The 20,718-nt window shown below is 45.0% G+C and overlaps 1 protein-coding gene across 2 annotated transcripts in view; it reads right to left on the bottom strand.

Moving 5' to 3' along the window:
* LRCH2 (leucine rich repeats and calponin homology domain containing 2) overlaps positions 1 to 18,286 on the bottom strand; it is a 927,979-nt gene extending 909,693 nt beyond the window's left edge. For both annotated transcript variants that reach the window (XM_086918732.1, XM_086918733.1), the window contains exon 1: positions 17,921 to 18,286. In XM_086918732.1, coding sequence (XP_086774858.1) covers positions 17,921 to 18,194 — 274 coding nt within the window. In that variant the 5' untranslated portion in view covers positions 18,195 to 18,286. The remainder of the gene's footprint in view (positions 1 to 17,920) is intronic.
* Positions 18,287 to 20,718: the final 2,432 nt, after the last annotated feature.

The raw sequence follows: 20,718 nt of genomic DNA, 5'->3' as shown, positions 1-20,718 counted from the left end.
GCATTACCACATGGAAAGGTGGACAACGGTTACCCAAGTCACTGGATCGGTTTATCTGGAACAGCAGGTGTGAATAGCATGCAGCAGACAAACCAATCAGATAAAGACTAGTGAATTCCTCACACGATATCCTTCAAGTGCTGACAAATGTGAGGTAGCCACAATCAAGTGCTAGTTTCCAGTTAAATCACTGTATAATGCAGAGTGATCGAAGGTGTGTTATACTTTGTATAATGGAGTTATAAAGAACATTGTGTTGAGAGTACCTTGCGATAGGCGTAAAAGAGCACTGATTGCAGAAAGCGCTCCCAGAAAATTTCAACAAGCAGTGTCGTAGCAAGGACAGGTGGTACACGGTGCGGAAAAATTATTGTCAGCCCCGGCTTGACAAAATGGCAAAAATAGGTGTTTAAAACACATATTTTGGCCATTTTCTCACCCCAGCCCCCCTCAGTGATGACACCCGAGATGGCCCGCACCCCCCTCTCTACGCCACTGTCAACAATGAGCATTCTCCTGTTTCTGAAATGGTCAAACTCACAGAGGTCGAGTGGTGCTAAAACACGTAATTCTAACAGGTACAAGACATTGAATTGGGATTTGTTTACATTTCAAATGTCTTTCCAGGCTGCTCTCCTGACACAGCCTTAGTGTAGTGATGCTCCTCAATGCAGTACCATCTCCAGCCTGGAGCACCCACAACAGGAAAATATGATGGAACAATGCATTCGAGTGTAACGCATGCCGTTACAACGCAAATGCCATTACCAATCATAACCTTTACCACGCACGTTTTTACGATTATGCCTTAACACGCATGCCTTTACAACAAATTTAATTCCCATTCCCACTCTAAATCCTATGAATTCCCTTGCCACCGAAAAACCCATGCCCACCCTAAACCCGACAATTACCCTTGCCTCCGAACAACACATACCCACACTAAAATGACCCTTGCCACCCAAAAACCCACTCTCACCCTAAAATGACCATTGCCCCCAAAAACCCATTCCCATCCTAGACCCTAAAAATGCCATTGCCACCTAAAGACCCACACCCACCCTAAACTTACCCTGGCCACCCAAAAACCCATACCCACCCTACACCCTAAAATTACCCAGGCCACCCAAAAACGCATACCCACCCTAAATCCTAAAATTACCCCCTTCTCCCAAAAACCCACACCCACCCTTACTGCTGAAATTATCCAGGCCACCCAAAAACCCACATCCACCCTAAAATTATCCTTGCCACCAAAAATTATATGCCCACCCTAAATCCTAAAATGACCATTGCCACCCAAATACACACCCACCCCAAACTCTAAAATTACTCTTGCCACCCCACTGTGAACCCTAAAAATTCCCTTGCCACCCAAAAACCCATACCCACCCTAAAATTACCCTTTCCATTCAAAAACCCATACCCACCCTAAACATTAATATTTCCCTTGCCACCCAAAAAACTCAACCCACACTAAATATACCCTTGCCACCCACAAACCCATACTCACCCTAAACCATAAAAATGCCCACCATAGACCCTTTCTAAAAAAACCATACACATATATACACATATACATACACATATATATATATATATATATATATACACATATATAATCACTGAAAAAACCATAGGTTTCCCAACAGTTATAGTTATCTGGAAATTTTACTCGCATAAAATCATTGAAATTCCTGCGTTATAGTTAGTTGGACTCACTATAACTTGCGCGTGCAATGCACTGCTGATGACGTCACATATTACATCACTCATGACATGGCCAGTGACATCACTCATGACATCACTGATGACACCATCCAGTGAATGTGTGTCTTTCTGAAAAATAAATATTAGTGAGTAATGTTTAAATATTTAAATATATGTATTAGTGTTTCACTTTGTGTATAAGTGGCTGCATGGGTTGGTGAGTAACTACATGTGTATGTATATGAGTTATTAGATGTTTTTTTAGTATCATCATGAGTGTCTGTATTGTTTAGTGTGGGTATTACTTACAACATTGATGCATGAGTGACTGACTCTCTGTTTGTATGTATTTTGAAGACTGCATATGTGCAGGACTGTATGGTTGAATAGTGTGTATATGTGTATGTTAGTGAGTGAATGACTGTCTCACTAGTGTCTTTATCAGTAACTACATATGTTTTAATCTAGAATATGTGAATACTGATGCATATAAGTGAGTATATGTGAGAGTAAGAGATTGTAAGAGGCCCTGTTTAAATAAGTATATGTTTCTATAAGTGATTGTTTAAGAGAATAAATATGTGTAAATTTCCATAGAAGTAAGGTGGTAGTGTGTGTACAGCTCTATATGCAAATAAATGGATGTTCAATAGTTTAGTTGCATGTGTGAGTATGTGTGTGAGTAACTTATGGATGACTGTCGGTGTGTAACAGGATGTATAGGTGTATCACTACATATGATGAGTGAGTATACGTATGAGTGATTATATAGAACTGTTGGTGAATGAGTGGACGTGTATATAGATGGTGGAATTACTGAATTGGTTGTTGTAACTGATATGGGTATGTCCATTTTTTTGAAAATTTAAGTTTCTATTTTTGAATATGTGTTTCAAGAGTTACATTACAGTGAAAGGAGGTCTGTTACTCTGTCACAAGGATGGTGTCATGAGTGATGTCATGAGTGATGTCACTGACCATGTCATGAGTGATGTAATATGTGACGTCATCAGCAGTGCATTGCACGCACAAGTTATAGTGAGTCCAACTAACTATAACGTGGGAATTTCAATGGTTTTATGCGAGTAAAATTTCCAGATAACTATAACTGGTGTGAAACCTATTTTTTTTCAGTGAATTTAATAGGTTTTTTAAATGCTAATTCCTAACTATAACTAGTGTGAAACCTATGGTTTTTTCAGTGAATTTCAATGTTTTTTTAATAGCAAATCTCTATAGGTATGAAAAGTAATATTTTTATAACGAATTTTATATTGTATAATTATGTAATAATATTGGTTATATTTGTACTTTTTTTTGTAATTTTTTTTTGCCCCGGAGCGCTCCCGGGGCGCGTACCGAGGAGCGCCCCGGTCAGCGCAATTTTGCAGCGCGCCCCGGGGCGCGTACCAGGGAGCGTCCCGTTAGCGCTATTGCCGCGAACGAAAACATCGTGACGTTTCGCGCAGTCGCGTGATGCGTCATATGACGAACTGCCTAAGCGCACCCGGAAGCATACGATCGCGCAACGTCTCGACGCGCTTACGCCGCGCGCCCCGGGGCGTGTAGCGTAAGTGCGTCAGGTCATGTGATCTGAAAATAACACCTTTCATTGGTGCAGATCAGTTTTGGTTTCCAAATGATAAAAAAGCCTGGGTCATGTGACTTGAAAATAACACTTTTCATTGGTCCAGAACAGTTTTGTTTTCCAAATGATGAAAGCCCCCACCTTTTTTCCTTATTCTGACTTTGTCTTTTGACTGAGGAAGACCTTTTTGGAGTTCTATCTTTACTCTTTACTAGTTTGAAATGGCTACATTAGCAGCAGCAGCTGGAGGATCTGCCCCACCACCACCACCACCACCATCTAAAAGACCACCAGAAGATTACATTGGTGGTCAAGAGGATGAGGAGGAGAATGATGAAGAGGAGGAACAGAGAAGGGAATTCCTGCCTGAAAATAAACAGCCCTACCAACCAAAAGAGCACTTTATTTGGGAGTTCTACAAAATCCCAAGGGGTTTTAAAAAAGTCAACGCTGCTAAGGTGACTTGTTTAATTTGTGGTGCTGAGTTGTCCAGGGGGAACCCTAACAAAAAGTATTCCTTCGGGAATCATACAATGATTCGCCACATGATGCGTTTGCATCCAAACAATTATTCTAATGCAGAGTTAAGGGACCTCTGCAGTAAGCTACCCCCATCAACGTCTAGACCCTCAACATCAAAACAACCCACTCCATCGGGTCCGGGGGCAAGAGACACATTGGCTACTATTCAACCTAAGTTTGCCGATTACAAAATCGTGTGCAAATATTGTAACAAGACACTTTGCTATGGTGAGCAAAGTATCGAACTTATCATGGTTGCTGGTGATAACCATAAGTGTCCAAGAAAACCCTAAATGTTCCTGATTTTTTTTTGCTCCAGTTGAGCCATTTACAATTCCCTGTTTTTTGTTTCTCCCCATAAAAAAATACAAAAAAAATATAAAAGTGTTCAGAAAAGCCAAAAAAAGTAAAAAATGTTCCAAAAAACAATAAAAAATATAAAACAACAAAAAGAATAAAAAAACAGTTTTTAGAACTACCTCCAATTTATAAAAAAAAAAGCTACATTTTTTGAAAACTCTGTCATTCTTTTTTCCCTATGGTACGCTCCCCGGTGCGCGTACCGGGCGCCCCCCCCGCGCAAATCGAAAAAAAAATAATAAATTGCCCCGCGGGGCCCTTTTATGGCCCCCACATCAAACCTAGAGGGTCAGGGGGGGGTCTACTCTGCCCCCTTATGGTCATTTCCCCCTTTGTTTTTGCCACCTCTTGTGTCTCGATTTTACCGAGACACAAGATGGCGGCAGCTCCGGACTGTTTGGAATGTTTATAGACACCCGAGAGCCAATCAGCTTTCTGTGCGCAAATCGCGTGGCGCGCCCGGTGCGCGCTTATAGATATATATATTTTTTTGAACCTAAATTACTCAAAATCCACTGTAGCACATATCTTGAGACATAGCAAAGGCACATCGGGCTACCAGTCCCTACAATTTTGCCAAGTTTGGTGAAAATCCATTCAGCCGTTCGGGCTAAAAGTGAGGCCAACCGCCCTATGGAAATTAACATGGGGAAAACACGTTTTGGGACCCCCCTTTTATCTCGGTCCCCGCTTGACGAATCCCCCCCACATTTTCAGGGAAGGAGCGGAGCGGGCCACGAACTTTGAGAAACTTGCAAAGATTCGTCCACCGGCGCCAAAGTTATTCCCAATAGAATGTTGCGGATTTCCTATGGAAAGTAGATCCTAAATAGAACTACCTCCTGGCGACCGCCAGTAGGTAATATACACACATATATACGTACATATATATACATATATATATATATATATATATGTTTTGGTTTAGCTTTCACCCTAGCCACTTCTTCGGCGGGCTCACGGCAGGGGTAGCCGCCCCCATATATCCAACAAACAACCAATGCGCAACTCCGCCTTAGAAGGCGTAAAACCAACACTGGAGCCGTGACCTCTATTGCAAAGTGTGTTTATTCCATCAGCACTACGTCTAATGTGTTTCGGAGTTGAAAACACTGAATGAGTGTTTTCAACTCCGAAACGCGCTGGACGTAGTGCTGATGGAATAAACACACTTTGCAATAGAGGCCACTGCTCCAGTGTTGATTTTACGCCTTCTAAGGAGGAGTTGCACATTAGTTGTTTGTTGGAGATATTTATATATATATGGTTTAGATGGATCTAGGGTGGGTTTCTTGATGATAGGCGAAACCCACGCTTGCTTCCAGGCAGATGGTACACACGCTGAAGTAAAGGAGAGGTTCAGGATGGCGGTTAACGCTGGTAGGAAGAAGTTGAGTGATTCTAGGAATTGAGCCGGGCGCATGGGGTCTGCGGGGGAGCCAGACTTGACTTTATTGCATAGTCTGATAAGAATGTCTTTGGAGATTTCTGGGATGTAGGTCAAGGTCGAGTAGCTAGGAGAGGCGGAGGGATAGCTGATGGTATTAGGGTCATGCTGGGGGAAGGAGGTGTAGATTTTCTGCACCTTGTCAACGAAGAACTTAGCAAGTTCTTCGCATTGTTGCTCAGAGGAGATCATAGGGGGGGGTGTTTTGCTGCTCTGTAGTTCTTGTACGAGTTTGAAAATTTCTTTCGCGGGGGTGGGGCTAGATTCAATTTTATCGGCGTAGAAGGCGGTCCGTGCAGCACGGATGGCTTTATGATACGTTTTTTGTAGCAGAAGGTATTTAGCTTTGTCTTCTTTATTGTATTCCCTACGCCAAAGGCGTTCTGCCTTTTTACACTCTTTTCGTAGATTTTTGAGTGTGTCGTTGTACCAGGGGTTCGATGGCGAGTTACGACCTTTTGTCCATTTGGCAGGGATAAGACTGTCTAGTCCGCCCGTAATCCACTCGTGAAACGAGCTGTAGTTAGCGTTGATGTCAGCGTTAGAGTCAGGGTGGAAATCCCCTAATGTCTTGTGTAGGTCCTCATGAGACAGTTTGTGCCACGGTCTTTTTAAACGGCTGGTCGGTGCCGTATTGTGTCTGCTTTTGTTGACCGGAATGGCCAATTTAATAAGGGAGTGATCTGTCCATCCCATAGGAAGGGGTGGCTCTGAGGTGAGTTCTTCTAAGTTGGAGAAGACTGGGTCTAGGATGTGGCCGGCTAAGTGAGTTGAAGTGGAGATGAAGGGGTTGAGTTGTAGTGCAGAGAGATCTGCAAGGAGTGTTTTGATCGTGGAGTCATTAGGTAGATCAAAATGGAGATTAAGGTCTCCCAGAATGGTAAAATTGGGGTTTTTGGTGATTAAAGAGGTTGTTGACTCAAGGAGGGCCTCAATGAATTTTGAAGAGGGGCCAGGTGGGCGGTAGATGTAGAGACCCGACACGGTGAAGTTGGGAGTTATGGTAATTTTGAAGTTGGCGCATTCAGAGTCTACCAGATCTTCCTTGACAAAAGAACAGGAGAGCGTTTTTTTGTGGATTATAGCGAGACCGCCTCCTCTACCCTCTCTGTTAATGGCCGACATCAGGTAGTCGTCTGGTAGAGTAAGATTGGGAATGGTGGAGGTGCCATCGCGAAGCCATGTTTCGCAGAGGAAGAGGATATCTGGATTTTCATCCAGTATTAGAGTGTTAACCTCCAGGTGGTGTTTAACTAGTGATCTAACATTGAGGTGGAGTATCGTGATGGAGGTGGTTTTGTCCGGACTTATAAACTGTTGGACGGCGTGGGGTTTAGTAGTAGAGAAACTGCAGGTTTGGCATTGTAGGCAGGTGAGACCGGGCTTACCTGTAATGTTTACGCAAGATCTTCCGGGGTTCCAGCTATGAAGCGTCTCACTATCATAGGCGAGGAATGGTGATGATATTTGGCCAGGGGGTCTGGCGAGAGGCGATGACTTGGCGACGACGGGCGCAGACGGGCTTGCCTTAGGCGCTCCCGCTGCGCTCGTCCGCTGCGCTTCCTATACAGGCACATATCAAGGGAGGGAGGGGGTGTGGCCTGAAGGGGGCGGAGTCAGCGCGCACGCCTGGGAGATTGGCGGCAGCTGAGAAGCGCGAGGTGGGCGCGTCAGCTCAAGGGCAGCTGTGCGCTGAAGCAATGAGGCGCTTAGGTGAGTGTTGTAATCTTAAAAACACAGAAAACAGTGACACCACACACCTCTTGCGTAGAGTACATCTGCTAAGGCAGAAGGTTGGCTAAATACGGATGTCAAACAATGGGGTCAAAATACCAGCATTCCAGGTAAGAAGACTGAGGGAGAAATCGTTCTAAAGGTACTTCTGAAGAGGGAAGAGAAGCCTCTTTAACAGTAACCATCCCAAAATTATTTTTGCTCTGGACTGTGGCAGCACCATAATCCCTGAACAGGTGACTCTTCAGGAGGGGCAACATCACCCGCCAGCCAGGGTTCCTGATCAGTGATCACAGCACAGCAGCAATTCTAGAACAAGGTTGTATGCACCTCCCGCTCACGCTACACTTGTGCTTGGACTAAAGGTTTTGGAGGTCCTGGGGACCCGAGGCAAGACTGTCTGTTTCCTTTTGTGGGTAACGCTTTGCAGAGCTCCACTCCCACAGCTATTCCACAAACCGTCCCCCAGCATTACTTACCTAGGAGCCACTGTTGCATCCTGGGCATTGGAGTCCTTTGATTGCCTCGGACCCTTAACACTAACACCTGTGATACTTTGGCTGAGGGGCGGAGTTGTCATTCTCACCTATCCGGTGCGGAGGGGTGCACTTTAAACTGCAGAGCGGTAGGACTCCCGTTTTCACCACCGCAGGCGCTGAAGAGGCCACACCGGCCGAAATGCATACGCCATCAAATTGGGAATAAATTGTTTTGCCTTACCCCGCTGAGGTTCCTGCCTTTCTTTCACAAGAGGGACTGCTTTTTTCATATGTCACGCGTTTTTCCAGAGGCGCGTTTCAGGAGCCCCCCCAACATAAGTGGCCTGGAGATTCTGGAGTCTGCTTCGGCATTGCGTGTTTCCACATGTTCCTGATTTCTCCAGACCCGCCGGCGGTCCGAGTTGCTGCAGCGATACAGCGAGACATTGTTCTCAGCCAGGGCGGGTTGTATGCACCTCCCGCTCACGCTACACTTGTGCTTGGACTAAAGGTTTTGGAGGTCCTGGGGACCCGAGGCAAGACTGTCTGTTTCCTTTTGCGGGTAACGCTTTGCAGAGCTCCACTCCCACAGCTATTCCACAAACCGTCCCCCAGCATTACTTACCTAGGAGCCACTGTTGCATCCTGGGCATTGGAGTCCTTTGATTGCCTCGGACCCTTAACACTAACACCTGTGATACTTTGGCTGAGGGGCGGAGTTGTCATTCTCACCTATCCGGTGCGGAGGGGTGCACTTTAAACTGCAGAGCGGTAGAACTCCCGTTTTCACCACCGCAGGCGCTGAAGAGGCCACACCGGCCGAAATGCATACGCCATCAAATTGGGAATAAATTGTTTTGCCTTACCCCGCTGAGGTTCCTGCCTTTCTTTCACAAGAGGGACTGCTTTTTTCATATATATATATATATATATATATATATATATATATATATATATATATATATATATATATATATATATATATATATATATATATATATGCTGCAAGGACTCGTCTCAGTTTCTCGAACGAAACCGACAGCCAGAACACGCAAAAAGACGAGGTAGACCCAATTCGGTGCTTCTTTTTTATTTTGCTTTAAAGTGCAACCACATCAGCCACTGACGCGTTTCGGCAGATCCCTGCCTTGATCACATGACAACAGTGTCGTGGGATGCACCTCCTTTTAAAGTGCCAGTGCGTGAATGGACATAGCAAGTTTTTTTTTTCACAACAAGTTTATTGATAAAGATGGGCATATGTAATAGGATGGACCCCCACAATCAGGATGGCACCATCAAGCATTCCGGTACAAACAGGAAAATAGACCTGAGTAGTCAGTCGAAAATCATTACAACACAAGGATACAAGAAAAGATCATCTCCGTCTTTATCATCAAATTACCCACTCTCCCCAACTCCCGGAGCCCTCCCCTGGATCCCACCCTAACCCTATGCATGTGTGTATATACGGTGTCGATGAAAATTCCTACAGTGGCAAGTGTATGTGTGGGGGAACGGGGCCGTCCGGCCACAGGGAGTTAAAGATCTTCCTCTGGTTCTGCCGGGGGGTCCAGTGACAAGCCCCTGTAGTCCGCCCATCTCTTCCATATCTTAAAGTGCTTACGGGGGCACCCCCGGGCTTCAAAGATCGGCTGTTCCAGACCCATGCAGAAGTCTATGCCAGCCTTCCACGCACTCAGGGGGGGGGGTCTCACATCCTTCCATACTCGGGCTAGGTCTCTCTTGGCCACCACCAGCCCCAGGAGGAGCAGGTGTCTCTTGTAGATATTGCCACCAACCCCCTCTAGAATATGCAGCAGACCCAGACGGTGGGTACGAGGGAGGGTCCAGCCCAGCACCTCCGACAGGCAGTCCCACACACCCCTCCAGAAGCCAACCAGCCTAGGACACGACCACATTGTGTGGAGCAACGTACCCATCTCCACTCCACATCGCAGACAGTCTGGGGACTCTATCAGTCCCGCCTTCCACCGACGCTCACGAGTATAGTAGGCCCTGTGCAGAATTTTAAATTGTATGAGTCGAAATCTGATGGCGATGGCCGCGCCCCTCGGGGATTCCAAGGCCTCTCGCCAATCATCTTCATCCAGCTGACCAATGTCTACCTCCCAGGCCGCCTTCAGTGGGAGGAGGGTGGAGGAGCAATGGATGACCATTGTCTGGTATGGACATAGCAAGTTTACTATTAACAGTTTTCTTTCTTTCTCGTGTGATACGTAAAATACAGGTTCACTAAATAATAATTGTAAAATACAGTATTATAAAAATAATGCATAAAAGTTGAGCTAAAGAAATTTCATGTATAATACATTGTACCTATTGTCAACTACATTGCATTTTGATAACCTTCAATTCATAACATATCAACTGTTGTTATTTCAAATATCCATTCACAAAATACTAAAGTGCATCACCGTGAATCCAAATAAATGAGACTAAAATAAAAATACTAACGTGATAAAAAAAACACTTTTTTCCAATAAACAAAATTGATGCCCTGTGTGAAAAACAATTATAATGACCTTATATTGTACCCTACCGAAAAACAATTTCATTTTCTTTGAAAAGATAAATACAAGGAAAGACATATATCTAAAGGGTTCTTCCAATTAGCTGCAACCAAATATAACTGTCTAATGAATGATTCCCACAATTGACAACATCAAAAATTCATTATTTGTGTTATTCAATTCACTCATAGTTCATTTAAAATTGCATAAATAATTAAAACCCTTTTAGTATCAAATATATATATATTCATCTTTCATCTTGTAAAATCCACTATTTACAGTATAAACAAGCTATCAAAGTCTAAGAGGTTACGGATATATCAAACATTATTTTACATTAATGAAGACCACATGGGATTAAAGTGCATAATACAAAGCCATCATCTTAATAGTCATTCTAAAAATGTATACAAGTCTTCACTCATATTAAGACCATTCGGCTGCTTGGTATCTAAAGTGAGAATGTAGTGTGTTTCAAGCCTGCGAAGCATACCTTCCCTATCCCCTCCTCTTCTCTGGATTGGGACTGTGTCAATGATGTAATACCTTAGATCTTTCGGGTTTCCACCATGAACATCATGGAAGTGCCTCGCCACAGGGTAATTGGTGTCATTGTTATTAATCGCCCTAATGTGCTGTAAGATCCTCTTATGGCTTGGAAGCTTCGTACTGCCTACATACTTTAAATTACAACTGCATTCTAGTATGTAAACCACAAATTCACTTTTGCATGTTAAATGGAATTTGATGTTTTGTGGTTTCGAGCTGAAGGCTGTTAGATAAGAGGTTTTATTTACCCCATATGAGCAAGCCTTACAGCTGGGGCATTTGTAAAAACCTTTCCGCGCTAGGGACCAACCTGTGTTTTCCTTGTACTCTGGGCTACTTTTTACCAACACATCCCCCATTGAAGTGGCTTTTCTGTATGTAATTGCTGGATATTCAGGGAGAGTGTCACCAATTACAGGATCTTCCTTAACAAGATGCCAATTGCGTTGAATGATTTTGCGCAGTTCCCTATGCTGGCGATTGTAGCTCATAATCAATCTAGGTACATCCTCAGATGTTGTCATGCTACCTGTGTTTTCCAACATGGGGGTTTCCATATTGCGTAAAAGCTCATCTCTTGATTTTAATCTGGATTTAGCAATTGCCGCATCAATTGTTTTAGCACTGTAGCCTCTTTCCAGGAATCTACATTTGCTCTCCTGCTGGTGTTTTCTAAATTCTCCCTCATCGCTACATATTCTGCGTAGCCGCAGCATCTCCCCATACGGGATGCTATGGATAAGATGGCTAGGATGTGCACTACTTGCATGTAGCAAGGTATTCCCTGCGGTTTGCTTTCTATACAAGGTGGTCATGATTCTGCCTTCATCAATCTTAACTAAAACATCTAGGAAGGAAACTTGACTATTACTTATGTCTGATGTAAAGCATAAGTTTATATCATGGACATTGATGCTGTTGATAAAAGTCTGTGCGTCCTCTTTACTACCTTTCCACACAATTATCAGATCATCAATGTACCGTAACCAGGATACAATGTTGTTCATACAGATGTCCCGATATTCCCCCCTGAGGACCAGCTCCTCCCACCAGCCCATAAATAAACAGGCATAACTGGGGGAGAAGCTGGCCCCCATGGCGACACCTTGAACCTGACGGTACATTTGTTTATTGAAAAGGAAAAAATTATGTTCTAAACAAAATAATAACATGTCAATAAGCATTTTGTTGTGCATTGTGAATTCAATGGGTCTCTTAGATAGGAAATGTTGGACAGCTTTTATTCCGTCTATATTCCTGATGCACGTATATAATGAGGAGACATCAAGGGTTATTAGATGATATCCATTTTCCCATCTAACCTTTGCTATTTTTGACAAAAAATCTCCAGTGTCTTTTACATATGACTCCAATTTAAAAACATGTTCTTGTAAAAAGAAGTCTATGTACTGTGACAGATTTTCAAGTGGCCCATCACATGCCGCGATGATCGGTCGTCCTGGAGGAGTTTCCTTGTTTTTATGTATCTTTGCTATGAAGTAAATCACTGGCGTGCGAGGATGTTCTTTTTTTAAAAATTTGAATTCCTCCATATTCAAAAGTCCTAAACTTTTCCATGCCAGTAGTTTACTGCCCAATTCATCCTGCATCTGTTTGTATTTAATAGGAGAGCTGTGATGGTAACATTGTACATCGCTGAGCTGATTGTTTGCTTCAGTGAGGTATTGTGAAAGGGGCCATAACACTATGTTTCCTCCCTTATCTGAATTTCTTATCACCACTTTATTTTCCTTTTTTAGTTTTTCCATTAAGAGATCATACTGAATTTGTTCCTTGGTTTTTCTTTTCTTAGTCATCTGAATTTTTGTGTGTAATTTTTTGACTTGGGCGACCACAGTATCATTAAAAACATCTATTGAGTCTTTAGTCGTAATGGGCACAAATTTAGATTTTCTTTTAAATGGTGTTTCCGGTTTTTTATTTACCAGACTCCTGGCTTGTTGGGAGTTGAGGATTGGAAAGTCCTGCGAACTTTGCATGTTTTGTGACTCCGTGTCATTCTGGATACTGTTTCGTGAATTGATTATGCCTTGGACTGAAATTAGCAGCTCATAGTCATCGGCTGCCAGGTTTGGAGAGTCTACAGGTTGATCTTCTCTGGCCTTGTTTTTTGATTTATTAGCCAGTTGAGTTTTGTGGAACTTTCGCAATTTCAATGTGCGTATAAACTGGAACACATCAGCCCTGGTTTTAGTATAGTGAAAATTACTTTCAGGGCAGTATGACAGCCCTAACGACAACAACTGTTTCTCCGCTGTTGTCAAGTCAATGTTCGCCAAATTTATAATGGTATTAGCGTCTGTGCTCGTATTTCGCGTTCCTATGTTTTTTTCACCTGTTTGCTCTTCCAGGATCCGCGGCCCCGTCCCCCTCGCTTTGCAGCGTTTCCTCTGGGCGGCCCTCCGCTCCCGCCTGCTCCTTGTTCGTTTTTTGCCGGTTGTTGATTACCTGCTGAGCGTAATGTCTCACGCCTAGTCTTGCGGATATATTCTAGCTCCTCACCCATGGTTAATCTTGTGGTTTTCGTTAGTTCATCTCCACATTCTGATCCGCTTTCCGTGTACACACTGGAGCCTGATGCAGAGGATGTTTCTAATTGTGGTTCACTCTCGGGTTGTGACGAATGAGAGGGTTGCGGGGTTTGGCGCGTCTTTTTATTATTTGGTTTGCCAGAATTGTTTTTTCGCATAGAGTCATATTTCCTAGAAAATGTGAAAATCCTTCCGTTTTCATAATCCTCTTTATCCCTCCTAAATTTGTATGTTTTACGATTTTTTATTTTATCTTCTTCCTTTTTCAGTTTGTGTTCCATTTCCTCCTCGAACTTTACTTTGGAAGCTTGTGGGTCACTCATTGCTTGAATCTCGCTGCGCAAAGCTTCTATTTTTGGAAGAATTTCCCCTCTGTCCTTTTCTGCATGCTTCACTAATAATTCCACTAATTTTCTTGAGGAATCTAAATTGCATTGCGCCCACTCAGCCATTAATATCGGATTTGGAGTGTCATATGTGGGCGCAATCATGACTCTTAATCCTCTGGGGATTCGATTCACCTCGAGATACCGACTGAGGGATTTCGCCTCCCACCATTTGACCATTTCAGTGCGCATAAGATTCTCGAGTGCCTTATATTTATCTTTTAAATCAGTCCCTTCAAGCACGTTTTTATCTGTGTTTGTATTCTTTGTTTTTGGTCTGGTTGCCTCATTAGAGAACACCTCCTTCGCTGCGCTCTCTCGGTCCTTCACTGGTGCCGCTGACATGGTTGCACGTTTATTTAAATAAATGTCATTGACTTCACCCGCTGCGTTTATATCGCTCTTAAAAAAGTCTGCTTGTTATCAGCTTCCTTTCCGCTTTCTTACAGCTCACACGGGTTACTGTTTAGCACATACCTCCCACCTTCCGATCCGTATCGGAGTTGCCCGGTACCTGATAGAGTTTGTCGTCCGCTTTCACTGTCCTACAACCGCTCCTCCGAGCTGCGCCGGACCGTTTCAGGCAGACGCCTTCTCCTCCACAGACCTCGGCAATGCTTCCACCACGGAAGGGGGTTGAGCAGGTTTCCGTTTCCGGTGCGTTCCGAATGGACGCCTAGCTCCGCAAAACCATCCGCAGAGATTCAGCTACCGCTGCTTTCCTTCTTTGCGCTCAAACCACTTGCTGGAAGGGGGGTCTACGACGCTGGGAAAAGCAATCCAGCGAAATATGCTGCAAGGACTCGTCTCAGTTTCTCGAACGAAACCGACAGCCAGAACACGCAAAAAGACGAGGTAGACCCAATTCGGTGCTTCTTTTTTATTTTGCTTTAAAGTGCAACCACATCATATATATATATATATATATATATATACACACATACACTACTATTATAAAGAGAGAACTTGCACCTTTGAGCCAGGTAAACTCGAAAACTACACCACCAATCTGAACACCCAAGACATCTTAGAAAACCTCAGGGCAAGCAAAAGGACATAGGCTACATAAAAATAAAAAATAAACGTTGTTTACAATATTTACAAATAAAAATAAAGTTGTCCCTTGCAAGTAGCGCCGGCTGCGACGTATGCGTGAGGGGAATAGCGTCGTTCACGAGCAACAGGAAGAGCGAGACATGAGGAGCGTCTGCGTGAGGGGAGGAGCGGAGTTCACCAGCAACAGCAATACGGGAGAAACATGAGCGCCAGGAGGAGCTGCGGAGCGTTGAGAAGCAGAGAAGCAGTGGCAGCGCGGGGAGGTAAGTCGGGACCTGGGAGAGGGGGGTTACAAAGCAGGGGCAGGAGGTGGGAGGCGGGCGGGAGGCTCCAGGTGTGAGGCGCGAGGTGGGAGACGGTAGGCGCTATGCGCTATGCCCAATGTCGGGTGGGGGGCGGCGGGCGGCGGGCTCAAGGCGGGAGGCGGTATAGCCAAAGTCGGGGAGGGATGCAGACTGGGCAATGTCGGGGGGGGGCACAGAGGCTTAAAATGCTGCCCCCAGCCCCTTTCTGCCCCAGGCAACGCTGGGGCGGGCTGCTAATATATATATATATATATATATACACATACATACACATACATACACACACACGCTTAATACTTGCCTAATACATTTAAAACGCATATGCCTTTACAACGTAATTTGTTGTAAAGGCATGCATAGTAAAGGCATGTGTGTTTGTCGTAAAACCCTGCTTGGTAAAGGTTATGCATTGTAACGGCTACATTGTGATGGCTGTTTCACCCACAACAGAGGCACAAAGAGGCGTGAGGGCTTTGCACTGAAGGGTGGTCAAAGTAGACAAATGTATTGACCTCACCTTAAGGGTCTCCGCCAAACCCACAGCTCCAATCCTTTTTACCCATATCTTTAAAAACAAAAACAAACAAAAAACAGCAGTGATTCAGGAAGTCCAATCAGCAGCTGTTTGCTAACAAAAGTGTTCATAAAATTCGCAATGGGAGTTCTTTGACCATCCCCACACTACACCAGTGTTTGCTGTTATGCCCTGCAGCCACTGGAATGCAAGTAATACACTTCCACTGGGTAAGAAGCTATCCCCATCTTCAAAATGGTGCCAACGCACACCAGATGCATTCAAATGGATTCCACACTACTTGGTAATTAATGCTGTAAACCAAACCGGAGGATGAACACCAAATAGACATCAACTTCCAGCATTTGCAGAATCTCCTTTTCAATGCGTACACCATTTCCTCTGTATATTATCACAGTGCTATGATCTTGAAGTTACTGCTTCCGCTGAGTGCAGACTAAAGCTCTTGATATTTCGGAACATATGTGTCCAGCCATTTTTTTTCACTGTCAACCCTTGAACAAATCAACTTAGCTTGTGGATCAGTGGTCTAGCAGTAACCTAGCAGTGGAGAGATGGTTAACCGCATTTTAGTGCATTTCAAAAATTCCAAATATAGCAAAATCTTCACAAGTCAATAATGTTTCTTTCTACGTTATTTCGCCCGCAAATTGCATGCCGTCTCAAAAATATTTTATACATTGCTTAAATCCGGCATTAAAAACTGATCTTTAATTAAAACTTCTGTTTGTCACCTCTCCTTTTTTTCCTTGGCATCCAAATATAACTCTTTTCCTTCCATCCACTGCATGCCTCCTATCTTTCTGCCCAACCTACTGGGACACATGCATGTTTAGCCTGATTTCAAATTTCAGAAAATTTCCCACAACTCGTTTAAAAGATCCCAACCTCTCCTGCTTCATCTTAAAGTCATAACTATGCAACCTAAAAATATATAATCTAACTCTTATTAATCCCATCAACCATGTGGATGAACTCAAATACCCTATACTAATGAAAGCAAATAGCCACAATTAATTTAGTCCATGAAGAAACTGGAATGACTGCATGGAATGGTAGGTTTTGAGCAAACAAGACTATTCCCAATAACTAACAGTAGCCAATAATACTGGACTTGCCAGGAACCTTGAGTTCCAGTGCAGCACGCTACGCTTCAACACCTCATCAGAGGTAGTAAGCGCTCTATAAAATGCAATTACAATTAAAATGACATGACTGCTTGAAGGCAGTTATGGGTAGCGGCTGCTACCTCTGGCTTGCACCTTGGTAGCCCTGCCACTGCTCATGTTACTCGGGGTCTCAGGCGTCCTGAAGACAATTGCAGGAAGAGAAAGAAACAGGTCTCTAAATGATGTTTACCTTCTATAGTCTCTGCTCTTTACTCTCCCTTTAACCACTCAGCCTTAAACAGGAGGCTGATAACTGGTTGAAGCTGGGACAAATGGCCAAATCTGTAATATCAGAGGTCAAAGCGTGCTCTGCATCGTATAAGCAATCATCACATTTTGGTGGAAACAACTTGAGACAAGCAACCTCATAGCACCAGCGTAACAAAACATCTGTATAATGTAGACATGTTTTATAGGCTACCTGAAATGGCAGTTAACTGATGTGCAAATATCGTGATAACTAACTAGGGGCCGTCATAACACTCAAGAGGGCAGAGTGCATCGCCTGATAAAAAGGCCAACACCACCACCGAATGGGCCATCTCTTGTTGTCGGATATCTAGCACAAAGCACTGTGAGGTGCACAAACAGGACGATTCACAATGTTCATGCACCAACAATTCTGGTCGATAAGCATGGCTACTGGATTACTGCCGGACCCATCCACAGACCAATAGTAATCTGGCCGCTGGCCTAGCGACCGATGATGCTGTGAATTCAAGCGCTATCAGACTACCTCGGGAGAGAGGTCTGCACTCAAAGGACGTACAGCACCTTCCCAAGCAGTGAAAGGATAGACCAAATATTTCCATTAGTGTAGGGCTGCTCCTCTGTAGCCACCTCCCTAGGTTGTGAATTTTCCCCTCACACAGTTCCCCCGTCAGTGTGCAGAAGTACCCTGCAATCTGCCTTGTCAGTTCAAGGCTATCTTTTTCTTTTATCCTTTCCCAGTCTCCACCGTTGCAGTATTAAAACCCACAAATGCCGAGCGCACCTGCTTGTGTGGTGTCCGTCAGGTCGTAGCCGCCCCCAGGGAAATCGCGCAGTTTGCGGCCGCTCAGGCTGAGGATGCCCGAGGTAACCGCCTCCTCCATTGCCCGGTCCAGACTGCGAGCCGTGTGTTGCTGTTGCAGGGTACCCGCCGCGGCCCACGGGCCGCCGGGGGTCTGATATTGTAGCTGTGGGTAGGGCGGCGGGGCAGCAGGGGAAGCGGGGGTCGCCGCTACCGCGGATCCGCCGCCGCCTCCTCCTCCCTGGGCCGCCGCCATGTTGCGGAGACAAAACTGACACTGACAATGCTGCGGGGGACCGGGGTCGCTAGGAAATCCGCCGCTACAGCTAACGGGACATGCGCGAGCGCTAGAGTGACCAGGGGGCGGGTCCGAAAAGGAGATGTGCAAGGGGTTGGGAGGGGCCAAGAAGCTAACTGACAGATGCTGGTGAGACCAGACCACTATACAAGCGCCAGAAAGAAGGCGGGTACAAAAGTGACAGCTGAGTGGGAAGTGTTTGTGAGGGGAAATGGGCGGAGCCACAAAGAGGACTGTCAGTGGGAAGGACGAACAACGGACTGGAGACAGTGGAGGAGTGAAGCCGTTGGTCCAATTAAAGAAGGGGCGGAGTTTCTCGCTATATGCAAAGCGTATCAGTGCTACCCAGGTAGCCAGCCCTGGTCCGCTTCAGTCATCTGTGTAGGGTATTGGCTATTGCAAGCGCGGAAATCTTATACAAATGTTACATCCAGTTCCACTGTCTTGCAGACTTACTAAATGAAGATCCAGTTTTCAGGCCTATTTCTTCTTTTGGTCCTTGAATCTGTGCCACCCTTTTAGAATGGAGCATAACCTGAATACATTGCTAAATTATCATCAACTTACGACTTATAATGTTCAAGCAATGATTACAAGCTAAATTAAGTTTTCGCAGTAGCAGCAGGCATGGCTCATAGGTTGGGGTGGAAGCGGGGGCATATAGGGTGAACAACTGGCACGGGTGCAAATTCAGGACAGTAAGTGTGAAAATTCAGGGCAGTGGGTAAAAACTCAGGACAGAAGGTCGAAATTCAGAACAAACCGGGGGGCGTGGCTTGGACGCCGAGGAAGATGGCGGGTTAGATCGTCTCTCCTCCCGTCACGAGCGTCTTTAACTGAAATTGGAACACCTTTAAGTGCCTACAGCTGGGATGTGACCGAAGACTCGAGCATCGGATCACTCCCTGACTGTAATGTGCTGATTTACGTGACCGGGGCTGCAGCGGATCAAGAGCTGCACCGAGTGAGGCTCCAGGCGTTTATGGAGGCAGCGCGACGGAAGGACGGAAAGCGGAGCGCGAAGCAAGCTCCTGCAGAGCAGAGCACAGCGGAAAGCCCGGCAGCGCATGAAGGAGCTGAAGTAGGTGACCGCGTTCGCAGAATTTAGCGCACCGGGGCGGGCAGCTGACTTCACCGATCGCATGAGTGCAGTGCAATCGGCCATGCAAAGACTTCCTTAACCTTTACCAAGATGGCGGCCGCCACTCGGTAATGCTGGAAAAACCGAGGCAAATCATTTCTCCTCACTGTCTCTGCACAATAAACCGGATCTTGACACCAATCGAGCACTGGTGAGAAAGTAGTCACACACACCTGTGCTAGACTGGGGAGATGGTTATTACTACGCTGTGTGCCTGGATTGCCTGCCATTAGTACATAATGCATTATTTACAGCCACAGTGCATGGCAAGCTCACAGTATCTGATAGTATGTTTGTGAGAGCTTAAACCTGCTGGAAATGAACGCCTGGATTGCTTGATACCAATACACAGTGGGCTCCCTAATGCTCCAATCTCGACAAGCGCCATGTGCATATATTGACTGAATAAATGGGATGCCCTGTTCCTCAAATGCCTCTTGTGAAGTGTTATTACCATCAGTGAACTGTGTTTTGGCTGACCAAACCCCTGGGTAAGCTGGTATTGGTTCTTTTGCCCCACGTGAGTGCCGAAGGGGAGCTTTCAGGTCACTGTCCAAAATTCTAAGCAATCCTGAGAAGGAGCTAACGATCGCAATGGATACCAAAGATCAAGGAACCCTCAAGAGGCTTAAATCAGATCACTCGAACCCGGGATCACCAAACAAACCAAAGAAAGTTACCCCGGACGCACTTGACATGATATTGAATAGGTTAGATGAAGTGAAGGACCTAGCCAAAGCCACTAAGGAGGAAGTGGTAGCAATCCGTCAAGACATCAGAGATACTAATGCGCGCCTAACAGAAACAGAATCCCGAATCAGTCGCCTGGAAGACATAGAGGTTGAAACCACCAAGGCTCTGAAGCACCTACACATCTCCTGTGACCAGACAACTAGACGACTGGCCGAGTTGGAAGACAGGAATAGGAGGGGGAACCTACGCATTTTTGGAATTCCGGAAGGGTCCGAGGAGTCGGAAGGTTCATGCATTCAGTTTTTGGAATCATGGTTCACTAAAGCCACGAACCTGACTTTTACCAACCCTCTTGAATTTGATAGGGCACACAGAGTACCAGGGAGAATCACTAAGACACAGAGAGGACCAAGGCCCATCGTATGTAAACCGTTACGCTACCAACATGTTGAGCAAATCCTGGCCTTCGTGAGGAAGCACAATCATATTCTGTGGAAGGATACCAAGGTCTACATTTCTCAAGACTACAGTAAGGAAACCGTAGAAATAAGGAAGGCCTTCCTTGCGCTACGTCAACAACTGTCAGCGAAGGGATATCAATATGGCTTTGTGGGCCCAGCAAAGTACAGGGTGACAATACGTGGATCG

The sequence above is a fragment of the Lissotriton vulgaris genome, chromosome 4_1, assembly GCF_964263255.1.
Source record: "Lissotriton vulgaris chromosome 4_1, aLisVul1.2, whole genome shotgun sequence".
In the NCBI taxonomy this organism is placed as follows: Eukaryota; Metazoa; Chordata; class Amphibia; order Caudata; family Salamandridae; genus Lissotriton; species Lissotriton vulgaris.
This window is presented reverse-complemented; position numbering and strand designations above follow the sequence as displayed.